We start from the raw sequence: 15,563 nt of genomic DNA on the forward strand, positions 1-15,563 counted from the left end.
TTTCCACAAGTCTTGGAGTTCAGAACCGATGCAGACAGTGATTCTCAGTCAGGATTAGCACTTCAGTTAAAGTGAGTCGACTCTCTCTGAATATCAGTCGAAGTATCATTTTGCTTTGGATCTTCCTTCCGTCAGGATTTCAATTTCAAGCCTTATTCCCCAGAATAATCCGCTTATGGGACGTCCCCGGAGGAATTTCTTGTTTTTCAGTTGTATTTTTATTTTGCGTTAAGGTGGATAACACTTTGCCTGGATTGGAGATTTATATACCGGTACTACAGAAGTATCTTTTGTTGGAGGGCTGCCCTGGGCAGTGTGCTGATCCAGTCATACTCAGACTTTATCCCCGTGAGACTGAGAAATCTTTCACGGTGAAGGATGGATTCCTGGGAAACGGACTCAGAGGATTCATGCGACTGGGGCGACTCCTCAGAAGAAGATGAACTTGACGTCAAACACAATAAAGAGTAATGACAATCCCGCAGTGATGCGCGCTGCCTGTTGATAATGATGTCCTCGTTGTCTGTCAGCTCCGCGTACGGAGAGCGAGGAGTTGAATAAGGCATGACTAAGTGTTAACTTTTAACTGTGCCCGTCGACGCGGCTCTTACGAGGCGTTTTAAAACGGTTAATTTGATTTATTACAGGCTGCATTTGACGTGATCACCACGTCAAATGTTCTAATTTGGCTGTTGTGCCTGATTATGCTGTGTATTCATTTTCTCCAGGGAGGACGTCAGGACAGCCAGCGTCATCGCAGCGGAGGCGGTCACCTGTCTGGTCATCGATCGAGAGTGAGTACGAAAACCGTTAATCCCCAGTGAACCTGGTGCTCGTTGTCGCTCACCGTCAGCCCATGGGGGTGCCTGAAGGCATCTGGTTGGTTCTTACAACATGACATGAAGATGTGAGTTGTTGAATTAAAGACAAGTCTGTTTCTATAAAATTGTAACTAAATTCTACAAACATGCTTGTTCGTTCACTACCCTTGAAGCAGATTTTCAGTTTTTGGGAAGGTTGGTGAACTCTGTTTCAACACAGTCGGTCCCTTTTCTTTACTTAACGGGGGAAAATGTGATTCATAGCAAAAAAGTTCAATGAATGAACGAGTGTCTCGTTGGAGCTGCTTGAAAAAGTCACTCTTCTTTGAGATGAGGAGAGTCTCACTACCTCACAATAGGCATTCGTTGAACTTGAACTGTAGAGACGTTAACTCATAATAGACTCTGCAAGTTTATTTTTGTGGATCACTGCACTTTTTTCAATTTGTCCGACGTCGTCTTCAATCTTCAGATCTTTTTTATCAAACTCTATTAAAGGTGTGTGAGTTCAACAATATCGTCATAAAAAAAGAAAAAATGAATGAAACATTGAATCGGTCTGCGTTACTCAATCTAATATCACTGAAGTACAGCAGGTGAAAAAACTGAAATATTTAGCGGGTACCTTTTGAAATATTACATAAAAGTTGAACTCTCAGCTCTTATTATAGAATATTTCAAGAGAAGTTTTTTTTATTTAATTTTTTTTAACATTTGTGACTTTTTATAGTTAATCTTAGAATAAATACCAAAACATATTTATATGTGATTGCAAAGCACAAAAACTGGCTAAACTGACATTGCAGTTCACGACTTATAGTTAATTAATTTTCTAACTAGGCTGAAATGTTTACAGGAAGTCTTTAAAAAAAAACACTTTTACAATCCTGCAGCCTCATCCAAATCACACCCAATACATTATTTATGAATCAGAAATTGGTGTGTTTTGTTTTCGTATATGTTTGTGTTATTCAAAGTTTATAACGGTTACTTTTAAAGCAACAACAAGTTGAAATGTCTATATATAGTTACTGGCCCCATGAAGGGTTACGCCGAGCCTGTTTCTGTTGTGGTTTTTATGGGCCACACAACTCATTTCAGAGTTGTCTTAATTTTAGCTTTGTCAGCAGTTGTTGTCAGTGTCCGAGACGATGCGAGCAGCAATCAACAGCTCTTAGTTGACCCTCTCATGTCACTGACTTGGAAGACCTTAGGCTGTCGTCAGGTTCGAGCGCCGTTAAATCAGAGTGACACGTTCATCCCTTGAAATGTGGAGCCCTTTTTCTGTGCCCGAACAAAAGGAAGGCAAACCGAGCTCTGCACATGTTGGTACAGAATTTCACAAATTACGCAGCTCAATCGGTCTAATCTGAACCTGTGAGATTGAATTCACCAGCTAGTGGATTATACACTATCGTCTAACCTTCACTGATGAAAGACGAAACGCTGATTTACCTTCAAGCTGTTTTTACAGTGTTAAAAGTCAGATTTACTCGCGCAGTCCTTTTTACAATTTACTGACATTTTCAAATGTGAAACAGAAGGCAAACCCAAGACATATAATCCTATATATAGCCTGCTTATTTGCAATATTGTCACTCCACATTGTTCTATTCATCATCCATGTGTAATTGCCCCTCAGGGTTTGCAGTGACCGGTCGTCAGCCTCTGTTACATAGTCTTACTTTATATAGCAGCTTTGTGGATTGAGGAGTTGCGAAAGCTATAAAAGGTTATCACATCATCACCGAAACCCTCCTGTTTGATCCAGTACAGCGCTCACCTCATTGTTATGCAAATGTTTTCCAGCTGCAGATGCAATAAAAGGAACTCGGGAGATCGGGACTGGCTTTGTGGAAATTAAGTCAGACAGTCAGGTGTAAAATCAGTTTTTTATTCTAACTTTAGAAAAGAAAGTATGCTCTATCTATGCAGGAATCCTTCACAACTGTTTCACAGTGTTCCATCTGCTAATACCGTCTCAGACCAAAGCCCTGTTCTTTTTCATCACGGTAACGCGGTTTGACATTTCACGTGGGAAGGATCTCCTCCTTAAGATACCTGGATGTGACAACCTTCATATGGCGGATACAGACTCAGCTTGGTGGTGAAAATAGTGAAACAGCAGGGGTTGAGCACAGTGAAATAAAAACCCCGGATCATCTTACTTCGGGCCTCCCTTTAGCCTCAGGGAACACAGCAGGCGCAAAGTAGCCTTCTTCAGCGGCAGCGGAGAGGATAGTGAGTCATCCGGCGCAGGTGATTACCGCCGCCTGTCATGCAACCAGCTAATGCAGTCACAGCCCACAAAGTTAGACCTTCATGTGTGTTTGTGCGCGTGCTTGCGTGCACGTGGTATGTTCGTCACCTACCCAGATCGGTTGTGGTGCAGGGCGCTTTTGAACATCTGTCATCTGTCGTGCACGTTGCTCCATTTTGTGCGCGCGTGTGTGTGTGTGTGTGTGTGTGACGCTTCAGAATGAAACTGTGTAGCTCAAGAGGTGAGATGAGGATAATTCCACGAGCCACAGGAAAGAGGGAGGGAATAAACGCGGTCGGCAGGCAGTCGGTGCGAAAAGACTGTAAGCAAACATTTAAAGAGACTCTCGACTCAGGAACAGTCCCAGCTATCGGGCTTTATAGCCTCAACAGGAGAAAGTGAAAACATCAGCTGCATTGCATCTCCTGGCTGATATCTCGATGAGGCTTGCATGAAAACTGCCTCAGATAGTCGTTCTCGCAGGATGTTGGAAGTCTTTTTGGAGAAATAAGCCGGGTGTTGTTTCTCATGTACCCGATCTCCCCATGAGGGCGAGCACGGAAGATTTGATTTCAGCGTGTTCGCTTGTTCTGTTGCCTATTATCCTGCAGCGACCACGCCATCATTACCATTCCTTAACTGCCAGACTCTCTGTAGTCGCTCTAATGAGAATTTGTGATTTCTAATGTTCATTTTTGAATATTAGGGCACTAAAAAGGAGCCAATTGCTGCCGTTTAAGCCGGTAAAATTACTTGGCTGACTTCACTAAAAGCACAAAACAGTCGCAGGGATTTTAAGCTTAATGATAACTCGCATAATATCAAGCGTTTCATTTATCACTTAGCACAGTGTGTTTTTCTTCTATAACTCATTCACTAAAACATTTATGCAGAGTCTCTACTTTTCTCTCAAAAATTCCCCACTCACCCGCCATCTGCCATCACACTGTTTTACACCTCTGCGGGGTAGCTCTGTCTTCTCATCTGTGATTTTTTATTTTTTTTTTGGAGTCTTGTCTCTAAAAGCAGACTGATGAATATTTAATCAGAGCTGGCAGCGTTTTTTTTTTGTTTTTTTTATGACAGTCTGGTCATACATTGCACCAGCTTCTTCCATGAATCGCCCGCAGTGTACAAACTGCTTCGTTTCCCTCCAACCATAAGCTGTTCGTTCAATACATACGGCACAGAGATAGACGGCAAGTTTCGTCTTGTTTTCTTAAAGAAGTAAAAAGCACCCGCTGTTTTAACATTTCCTGTCTGTGTTTCAGTTCATTCAAGCACCTGATCGGAGGTTTGGAAGATGTCTCCAATAAAGGCCATGAGGATGCTGATGCCAAAGCCAAGTAAGTCCAATATTTATTGAGTATGCATTCATTTGAATCAGTAATGTGCAAATGTACCTAATGTACCAAATGTACCTTGTTATCATTGGTGTGGATTTATTTTGTTCGCCCCATTTTTATATATTTTTTTTATGTGCTTTTTCAATATTTGCTCTCAATTAGCTCAAACCATATCATTATTATGCACATCAGTCCTTTATGAATAGGTACGCTTCAAGCCAGCTGTGCCTTTAGGTCTGTTACATAACAAACAATACCCGGGTGACAAAGTCGAAAACAGAGGGGTGTGACCCTTGCCTCTATTTCTGGAGGAATTAATATGTACTCTATTCATCGTGTCTATGGAAACAAGAGAGTAGCACCACAGAAGGCGCAGGGAACCTTGGCAGCGAGGTGTCCATCTTTTGGTTCATTCACTTATCTCATGCCACAATCTGATACCTCGCTTCTATGTAGTGAGTCAAGGTGAGGAGAAACAAGAGCCCAGTAATGACATCTCACAGCGAGAGAGTGAGGGTGCAGATTGTGTGATATGTAGCGCTACAGAGAGAGACAGGGAGCGGAGACAGGCCACAAGGCAGACTCGACTTCTGACAATGTTTTGGGTTCGTGGCTGATTGCTGAGAGTGCCACTCGTCTTTTGCAAGCCTGTTGTATTTAGTTACCAACGAAAGGAACACAATACCAGTTACTGAGATATACTGTATGTAAGCAGAGGGAATGGCCTCTGGCATTAGCTTTCACTGCTGGACAAAGATCACACCAGAGAACAGAGGAGTGGAGCCAGACTGGTTGGATGTGACCAAAAGGAATTATGTATTGGAATTGTGGATTTATGTAACATTACACACATGAAAGAAAAATACATTTGTTTATGGTAAATTGTGTAAGTCACAGGTTTATATTTGTGGTTTCTCATTGGACAGTGAGGTTAAAACGAACCTGCTCACTTCGTCTTTGAGCAGTTATTTTTGTTGTCTTCTTAAGTGTGCTCTGTTTCATACCTCCTAGTTTTACATACATGACGACATGGAGAGCGTTATTGTTGCACATAATGATGAGATGAGACACCTCCTTAAAACTTTCAAGACAGGAAGAGTTTGCAAGCCACATTTTTAAGGGCTGCTGTTCCCATCTGTTATACAATCTTATCTATTAATGCATGTGCAGGATGTTTCTGAAAGCAGAATTTCTCAAGCTGTAGCCCACCTTCAATTCAGCTCTGTCTGGTTTCCATCCTGTTTGTATACAGATTTTTTTTCACATTCCATGGGCTTTTTCAGTCATGATTAAATTCTGTTATTTTCTATTTATATACAGCGACAGCGTAGTCATCACATACCTCAACATTCAATTACTATATCGAGAAAAAAAAAAAAAAAAAAACACCAGTTCCACAAGAGCAAACAAAGTGTGAGAGCAAAAACATATTTATAAAAAGAGAGAACGAGAACCCGTCTCAGGTTTAACTGACTGATGATTGACTGACTAAAAGTTGCGCACCAACAAACTTCACCCAAGATTGGATAACAACATTAGCAGGCCTCTACTGGCTCATGCCTATGATGTGTGATGATAATGCCCATTCAACAGGACTGATGACAGACAAATGAGGTGTGAAGATACCCGACCCCCACCCCCACCACCACCACCCCGCCACCCCACCCCTTCATTCTTCCCATCACTCAGATTTTAGGGAAGGGAGTTTCATTTCATGCAAATGGGTCCAAATTATACATTAGCAGGACTATCATTTGTGACTTTATCATCAAGCTTGTTCTCAACAGAACTTCACCTCCAAATAGAGACGCACACATTCCTCCTGCTCCCTCAAATCTGCCTCATCAAAGCCTTTTTTCACCCTGATTAAGGAAGCTTCCCATGCCGTGTGCCATGCTGTCTCTTGCCGCGTCTCCCCGCCCCAGCAGAGCACATTTGTTTCATGGTGAGGAAAGCCTGAGTCAGGATCCCACAGCGATGGAAACTGTCTCTAATTGGTCACAGCAGATAAGCACATTTCGGCAGTACTGTAACCATACAGCAAACTCCAGCTGCTCCCTGTGAGGATGACAGGTCTTTTCTTCAAAGACTACCTCCCTGTTATGTGTTGTATGCGCGTGTTGTTTTTCATCAAGCCGGAGCGACTCTCTGTGGAAGGAGTTTCATGCTTCACGCAGTTGAGCAAATATATCTATTTCACTATTCCCGCATGCACAAAAACTAATATCTTGTGTATCTGAAGGCAAGGTGAATGTCTGTAGGAGATATAAAAGTAGATTTTTCTCAACAAAGTAGAGTCCCCATATGCAACATTTTCTTTTTTCTAGACAAACATGTGATTTCCTGGAGCTCAGTTAGCGCATCACAAAAAAATAATGAAAAATTTCACAATATTTGTGCTCCAATTAAATAAGTAATTTTGCTGTCCACCAAGCTGCTTTGATTGTCTTCTCTTTGCGTTGAAATCATTCTAACTGCCCTTCCAGTCTGCCATTTTCATATTACCATTGCACTCATGTTAATCACTAATTCAGTGAAAGGAAAAGAACAAAACAACAACGACCTTTTATGACTAAAGAATGATGAGAAATTATAACCCAATGTGACTGGGTGAGTCCCCCCCCCCCCCCCCCCCCCCCCCCTCTCTTTTGAGCAAATGTAGAAATTCAATAAGTGGGTATTACTCATAAATAAAAGTGGCATTTAAGGGGAGTCAGCTTTAAGGTCAGAAGTGCTTTCTTCTCATCTCTCAGCTCCCTTGAGGCAGCCTAGACTGAGGAGAACTGGAGCAAAGTAGACACACACACACACTCAATCACCGACAGTATGTGCTCACACACACTTAGATACAAGAGGATTGCGTCATCCTTATGACCTCATCTGTTCATTGATACAGATATTCGGCCACCGGGGACTACTTGCCCTGCACGGGAACAGTGTGTATCGCCGCGCTCGCCGTGCATTCACCAGATCACACTAAAAAGTAACGTTAGTGCAATGTCATCCAGGAGACCTTGGAACACGTGGGTTTGTGTTACTGACCAGGATTACGTTACTGTGTTCGATGCAGCTGAGCTCTGTTTGTTTTCATTCAAGGTCATGGCTCAGACATCTATTTTAGGTGGATGTAGGGTCTCACTCTCGCTGGATCAACACTCTTAGTATCATATTCCGGGTTCCAGCATCTCATGCCTCAGCTGTGGGCCACAAACTAGTATCATTTTCTGGCCATCTGAACAAAAATCTGTATCTTCATTTATTACTGCTTTAGTTAACGTCTCGACCGTTCATCAGTTTTTACAGAGCCGCCGCGTCCTTGGTTGAGACGTATTGGTGGATTGTGTTTTTCCTTAACGAAACCCTTTCATAGCAATTTATTATTATGAAATGGAACTGTTCAAGGTTGTCAGATTCATTCAGTTAGATAAGACTTCATCTTCTGTGCAGGATGAATACACCGTGTTATTCCTTTAATACTGTCTTAATGCAAAAATATGTGTTTTCTTGTCCATCTTGTAGTGGCTTGGATTTTTCCTGTAAAAGCTCGTGATACTGGTCACCCAATGTCATTTATAACGAAACTGTGCTGCCATCTTCTGGCCAGATATTGCTATTACTGGGAAAGCGACCCTGATACCTGTACATCTTAGCAGAATTAACTTCTCCACAATAAAATCCAAACATCACACAAACATCTTGTGCATGTCTTGCGGCCCCCCCCCCAAACACCATGTTTGCACCTCTTTTGATCACCTTGAACTTAGTAATAATCCCCCCACACACACTGTGATGAATGCACACTTTATTCCTCTCCTGTCCTTTTCTTCAGCTGAGATCATTTGGGTATGTGTCAGGTTTTCTGGGCTGGCTTCCAAATGAGGGGAGGGGAGAAAAAGATGAAAGGATCACCTATAAATCTCACTTGCCTACATATACACAAATAAAGATGAGTGTCCTGGCAACCTGAGGATTTTCTGAGAAATGCCGTGCTCAGTAAACCTGCCAACACGTGCCGCCACAATTCCCACTGGCATGCCGCTGAAGGAGAAGATTTAATTGTTCTGGCTCGCTCTGAGCTGATCTAAAATTTTCTTCCCACATATTAAATAACCAAAGATGAACTAAGGAAAATAATTTTAAGCAACCTGGGAGCAGAGCTCATGAAGCAAACCATACTGAATTGACCTTTATTGAGATTACCATATTCCCCACCGCTCCTTGAGGAAAGACTACCAGTTTATTTGATCGGGTCTTCCTCTGTTAGGGATTTTTTTTATTTTTATAAATATCTGGCAGTTGACATGCAGCTGTACTATTTTTAAGAGAGAAAAGGCCTTACAATGAGGCAGCAGACTGTTCAGAGTGACCCAGAAAGACCTATCCAGGCTCAGATCTGTCTTAAGCCCACTGATCCAGAGACTGAGCTGATGAAACTCTGTTTGGATCAAACAATAACCATAGAAGACATGGGGTATCTGGGGATAAGAGGTGGACACGTGGAAACAATCTCCGGTGCCAGCATGAGCATGGTCAGCAATGGCATGTAGTAGTATTCAGTAGCAGAGCCAAAGCATGTCTTCAGAGCCAAATGAGCAGCGAGCAGCTTGTGTGATAGATATCCAATCTTTGTTCTTTCCTATCAAGAATGTGGACAAGCTGGGGACACTTAGTCTGTGATCAAACGGAGGTCAGAGTAATTTGTCAGCGGACTAAACTGAAACACATCCTGTTCTTGGTTTCCTATTAATACGCGCCACTTCCTCACTAACATCCCTAATAGATTATTATGGGTTAAATCCGCTAAGATTTGCAAACAAATGAGCTCAAGGAGAGACGGATACATTGTCTTAGGTTGTTGAAAGTGGATTAGATGTTCTTTCTTCCCTCTTCTCATCTCCTAATCCTGTTTCCACTTTTTTTCTCTTCCTCCCTTTTCCTGGCACCACAGGTATGAAGCAGAAAATGCATTTTTCTTCAATCTCAACTTAGCCGACTTCAACATTATTGACACCCTGGGAGTCGGTGGCTTTGGACGCGTTGAGCTGGTACTTGCTTTCCCATTCTCTCAGGAATATTACACATCATTGACAGTGATGTTTAAGTGTTGTTTAACAAGCTGTAGCGAGTTAGTGTGCAGTCGGACATGTGATTTTGTTTTTCCCCTGCCCCTCCTTGTCATTGTAGGTTCAACTCAAGAGCGACGAAAATAAAACCTTTGCCATGAAGATCCTGAAGAAGCGACACATAGTCGACACAAGACAGCAGGAGCACATTCGTTCTGAAAAACTCATCATGCAAGAGGCCCACTCTGACTTCATTGTTAGGTACACCCCCTGACCAGCTTCCTTAAAAGGCTGTATAAATAATTTACTGTATACACCACAAGGCTGGAGGAACAGTAAATCATTACTTCCTTGCTAAAATGACCTGGGTTTGTTTACTCTGGTGGGCTTGCAGAGCTTGCTTTTATTAAGTTTTTTTTATTGCCTCAAACAACAAAACTGTGCATGCAGTTGTTCACAATACTTTTATTATTTCAAGCCCCAGATACTACACTGCTCTCAGAATGAGCATCTCAAACTGTAACCTCAGTGCAACCAGCGTCAGTGCAACCAGCGTCAGTTTACCTGCGTCAGTTTACCTGCGAGCGCTGCAATAAAAGTGACTACGCTCGCAATTTAAAACTGAGGTTGATTGCATAAACATAGTTATTTAAGAAAGGCAATTAACACCACAAATGTTTTTAAAAGACAGGAGTCAGCTCACAAGTATCAGCAGGCTACTGAACATCAGCCAACGCATAGTTTCACTTGCAGTGATGTGGTTTGGGTAAATTCATGCCACCAATAACAGAGGGTTTGAAGGCCATCCTTGATGAATGACGCCATGCATAATTATCAATTTCTTTTTTAATTACCATGGATAAACCAGTTTTTGAACATGGCTCTTCAGTTGCTCTGCCCTGATGCTTTGAAGGACATTGCTTCTACCAATGGCGTCCAAGAAGAAAATCCCGACCGACAAAAAGGCACAAAACTGTGAGCTTCAGCTTTGCCGAACAACATAAAAAGAAACATGCTGCGTGTTGGCAGCACGCTCTTTGGTGAGATGAAACCACAACATATTTGCTTGGATGAAAACGGGGTCCAGCTTGTTTGACGGGCAGCTTGTAGACGAGGCCAAGACAACAGCGACAGTGTAGTGCCAGCTGTAAAGCATGACGCTGTGCCGATATGGGCTTGGACGTGGTATATAGAAAAATGCCATTTGTAAGTTTGTATACGAAAGTACTGAATAGAAATCTGATTCCATGATTCAGGTTTTCATAGAAGGAAATAAAAAATGTGAAAGCAGCCTTGTTTTTGTTTTTTTTTCTTTCTTCTTTTTAGAATATGCATCATAACATGGACCTTTTCCTGCAGAACTGTTTTGTGTTAATATGTCCGTCGCTGTGCTTTCAGACTTTACCGAACCTTCAAGGACAGCAAGTACCTCTACATGTTGATGGAGGCGTGTTTAGGAGGAGAACTGTGGACCATTCTTAGGGACCGGTAAGCTCGGCTTCACCATATCACAAACAGTTTGGCATCAAATACAAGCTCATGAAAGTACTCTTATGCCTTATGTTTGTTTTTCGGATTTTCGGAATTTGTTGTTCAAATAAGTTGAAGTCTTGAGGCGACTCACAAAAATCCTAATAAACTAAAGAGCATACATGATCAATTTAACTCCCCCCAATAATTTTTTTTTTAATGAGAACCACTCACACACTATGCAAGTTGCTCGACCTCCATTAAGAGCAACTTAGAATTCAGTGTTTTGTACAAACACACTTTCAGGGTTAGGTGGGAGATTGAACCACTAACCTTGAATTTGGAAAACAATTCACTCCACCGACTGAGAAGCTCTGCGTCTGTACTGAATTCCGTCTGTGTTTCCAGGGGTTCATTTGAGGACTCGACCACCAGGTTCTACACGGCCTGTGTGGTGGAGGCTTTTGCTTACTTGCATTCCAAAGGCATCATCTACAGAGACCTTAAACCAGAGAACCTTATACTTGACCACAGGGGTTATGCTAAACTGGTAAGAAATTAACATGTTTTATGTTCATTGTTGAAATAAAGCATTCTTAACACCACCCCTCCTTTTTTTCTGTTGAATTAGTCCTACCGACTCCCACTTATCTCCTCATTTTGAAACACAACCTTTGGCAGAGAAGCCATTGAAATGAGATACACGGTGACTTTCATTTCTGAACATGAACTCCTCATTTTCTTCAGGTGGATTTTGGCTTTGCCAAGAAAATCGGGTTCGGGAAGAAGACGTGGACTTTCTGTGGGACGCCAGAATATGTAGCACCAGAGATCATCCTGAACAAAGGCCACGACATCTCAGCCGACTACTGGTCCCTAGGAATCCTCATGTTTGAGCTCTTAACTGGCAGGTACGCACAAGCCCGAGCGTGTCTGCTTAAAAGTCATTTATCATGTATTCCCAGCGTTGGCTCATTGGCTAGCTACTTTGCAAAGTTTTATTTGGAGACTTTTCACTGAAAATAAATATCTTGGCCTCTGTTCTGCAGTCCTCCATTCTCTGGCCCTGATCCTATGAAAACCTACAATATCATCCTGAGAGGCATCGACATGATTGAATTCCCAAAGAAAATTACCAAAAATGCTGCCAACCTAATCAAAAAGCTATGCAGGTAAGTTCTGATGCCTCAAGCACTTCAACTGACAGTAATTTCTTTAAATGCTCTGAATGCTGAATCATATGTTTTGTCCTTTTCTACGCAGGGATAATCCTTCTGAAAGACTGGGAAACTTGAAAAACGGTGTCAAAGACATCCAAAAGCACAAGTAAGGAAAAGTATTCTCCTTCTAATTATCTGATGTTTGATGTTTGATTCTCGATCACAGTAAAACGATATTGTTTTTGTTTCTATAGATGGTTTGAGGGCTTTAACTGGGAAGGCTTGAAGAAGGGCACATTGACGCCTCCCATTATTCCTAATGTAAGTACACTTACGCTGTATCTTGAAGTTAAGGCTGCTGTGATGACGGATGTTTCAGCTTTATACGAGAGAGTCCTTTGTCTTCCCAGGTCACATCAGCAGTTGACACAAGTAACTTTGACAGCTTCCCAGAGGACAACGAGGACCCACCTCCCGACGACAACTCCGGCTGGGACGTTGATTTTTAAAGTCCTCAGCGGGCTTTAAAACCAAAAGAAAGTCTTCTTTTGTTGGATCCAATGGCTTGGAGACCATCTCGGAGAACATGGCTGTAGAAAACAAATTAAATTATGTACTATTACTGTTACTATTAAATATGAAAGAGAAGATACAGAAAAGAAGATCAACGGATGGATGGCAAACCCTCTGGGTCACCGATATGCCTTTATTTCACTGTGGCTCTGGATCAAGCATTTATACTGGGACTGCTGTAGCGCTTCTTCAGTGTTGTCTTACACTCTGGTCCAAAGGAAAAGGCAGAGAAAGTGCAGGGATACACACACACATGCTCTGATCTTAAAGGAGAAGAAGTTTATTGAATAGCTGAATGCTTTAAAGCTGGTCTAAGTTTTGATCCGAGGTAAATTAAGAGCGTGAAAATGTGGAGAAATGCCCAAATAAGAGTGGAAGCAGACAAACGATTTCTTTTTTTTTGTCTCGGTTTGTTTCTCTGCAATGTAAGTTACATATTTGGTGGACTTTGGGAGAAATTACAATCTTACTGCAGTTGTGCCGTAGGTTCGGAGCAAGCAGCAGATTGCTGCTATCTGTGATACTTTCCAGAGATCTACAGTTTGCAAGTAAAACTGGCATCAAGTGCTCAAGACTACCCTGAATGTCACAGATCCTCCTCCTGGTTAATATACATATGGGATACGGTATGTACAGTACGTAGTATTTGATTTTATGAGTTAGATTATTGAACACAATTAGAAGTGAACACAGCTAGGCTAAAATCAAATACTGAGTACACGTTAAGTGAGATGAATCTACCTTCAAAAGCACAAACACTGTGCAGTCAGTGGAAAGAGAAGTGACTCTTAAAGTGCCCTGCTTCAAAATGTTCTGAATCACACACCGGCACACATGAAATGTCAGCTAATACTCCCATGAAGCAATGTGTCATTATGCACTTACGACCATAAACTGAGAAAATCAGCTGTTATTTAAAGCTCATTTTAGCCTTCATATGACGTCACACTTACTTTTGTTGTTTTTTTTGTTTTTGTATTTTACTTTCATTCACATCTATGAGTTCTATTCTCGCTGCATTCTTCTTTTGTTAATTCACCCAAATGCCTCATCCCACTCACCCAAACCAGACGTCCTCTGTTCACTCCTGTATATTTCTGACATAACTGTGAACCTGGTTTCAATGTATTTGGTGCTGTTGATAAATTGTAATAAGCGATGTTGCGATGACAGTACTGGTTATTGTTTATGTATTGTGATTTTGTTTAAAAAAAAATTTTTTAATTTGTGCTTGATTACTTTGTACCGTACTTGACGTCATTCTTTAGACAATTGGAGACTCGTGTCGTTTTTTTTTGTACTCGAGTGAAGACTTGTTCGGTATCGCTTGACACCATGTTGCATTGTGGTCAGTGGTGTTCTCGAGGATTTTCAACAGGTTTAACTTCCTCCGTGTAAAATTCACCCTTCTATTTTTCTTTGGGAGCTGGATTCAACCACATTCGCATGATCGAACACCTAAAACATAACACCATGTGGAAATTTTGAAATATTTTTTTCCAGAGACAAACAGGAGACAAAAAAAAAAGAAGTAAAATCTATATTTTGTGAAAAACTTTGACCACTAGCGCTACGATGTCTAAACCATCACCTCCCACATCCAAAAATCAGACCATAAAGTCAAGTGGAATGTAAGTGCCTTAAGTCAACGGCATACAAATTCAACATCACGAGACCTTTTCAAATGCTGCATGAACACATATACACCTCAGAAACTTGTGTCCTCCTAGATGGCTGCTTTTCACCCTTTGTTATATCTAATAAATACATTAATCACCTTGGAGAGATCCTTTCTAAGTCATTTGATGGCTAACGGAAGTGTATATGAAGTAAAATTTATTGTGTATGCCTTTGATTTATCTCACGGGAATATTTGTTACCGATCAACTGAATTTTAGAGACCTGATATGGCTGCAATGACCTGCCTTTCTCTTAATATCTGATCTCACCTCTAGCCTGATATAAAACAGCAGGAAGCACTGATCATAGCTCAAATACCATCCATCCATCCATCCATCCATCCATCCATCCATCCATCCATCCATCCATCCATCCATCCACCAATCCATCCATCATCCATCCATCCATCCATCCATCCATCACAAGCCGAGCATCCAGAGATGGCAAGAATGAATTGCAGTTTTGAACATTTCGAAAATATGGAAACAATATTCTTGTTTACCACTGTTGACAATCTTAAATGGTATGATAGCATCACTCACAAGGCATAATGATTCAAATTCTCATTTCAGTGTTCTGTTTATTTCAAGCTCAACAGTCATACTTCATCCCAGAGAATTGAGCAGATTGACACATTTTTACTTTTGAATTATACAAATTTGTTGACATAGACCTAAACACGAGAAAAATATGAATTCTGTAGATACACACTAAGTATTTTACTGTGTTGAGGGCAGAACATGTTTGTCAATAAGCCTTACGTATGTCATTACTTCCCAAACCACTGATTATGATTTGTATTGACTGCCTTCTGATATCTGCCTTGTGTTATGTTGTTTTTTCTGCTGTAAATTCATTTTGCAGAGTGCCACGTGTAAGATTTTTAAAATTATAGAGTAAAAACATAATTTTGAGTCGTGCTTGTCTCTTAGTTATTTGAAACAACCTGGGGATTTGTTTATGGGAAGCTTGTGTAGGGAAGGTTTTTGCAGTTTGTAGTGTCTGCCACTGGAGCGCGCTACAGGTAAGTCAAACGTCTCTTTACCCAAGTGCCCAGTTTGATCTGAACTGGCTTAGGTTCCCGGATATCTAATAATCACCCGAAGAGTTAATGTCATTCACTTAGCAGTAAGTGTAGATGATGCAGCTTCTCTGGTCTCCGTGTTTTTCGCACAACAAATCTGTTTGGG

At 41.4% G+C, this 15,563-nt stretch overlaps 1 protein-coding gene across 2 annotated transcripts in view; it reads left to right on the forward strand.

Moving 5' to 3' along the window:
* Positions 1-14,474, forward strand: part of LOC308121151 (cGMP-dependent protein kinase 1) — a gene marked incomplete at its 5' end in the record, with an annotated part of 96,286 nt that extends 81,812 nt beyond the window's left edge. For both annotated transcript variants that reach the window (XM_080482250.1, XM_080482249.1), the window contains 11 exons: positions 729-794; positions 4,353-4,427; positions 9,376-9,472; positions 9,612-9,751; positions 10,889-10,978; positions 11,369-11,510; positions 11,708-11,871; positions 12,010-12,132; positions 12,224-12,286; positions 12,375-12,441; positions 12,531-14,474. In XM_080482250.1, the coding sequence (XP_080338376.1) occupies positions 729-794; positions 4,353-4,427; positions 9,376-9,472; positions 9,612-9,751; positions 10,889-10,978; positions 11,369-11,510; positions 11,708-11,871; positions 12,010-12,132; positions 12,224-12,286; positions 12,375-12,441; positions 12,531-12,629 (1,126 nt within the window). In that variant the 3' untranslated portion in view covers positions 12,630-14,474. The remainder of the gene's footprint in view (positions 1-728; positions 795-4,352; positions 4,428-9,375; positions 9,473-9,611; positions 9,752-10,888; positions 10,979-11,368; positions 11,511-11,707; positions 11,872-12,009; positions 12,133-12,223; positions 12,287-12,374; positions 12,442-12,530) is intronic.
* Between the last annotated feature and the right edge of the window lie 1,089 nt (positions 14,475-15,563).

This window comes from Lipophrys pholis, assembly GCF_963383615.2.
Source record: "Lipophrys pholis genome assembly, chromosome: 15".
Classification (NCBI taxonomy): Eukaryota; Metazoa; Chordata; class Actinopteri; order Blenniiformes; family Blenniidae; genus Lipophrys; species Lipophrys pholis.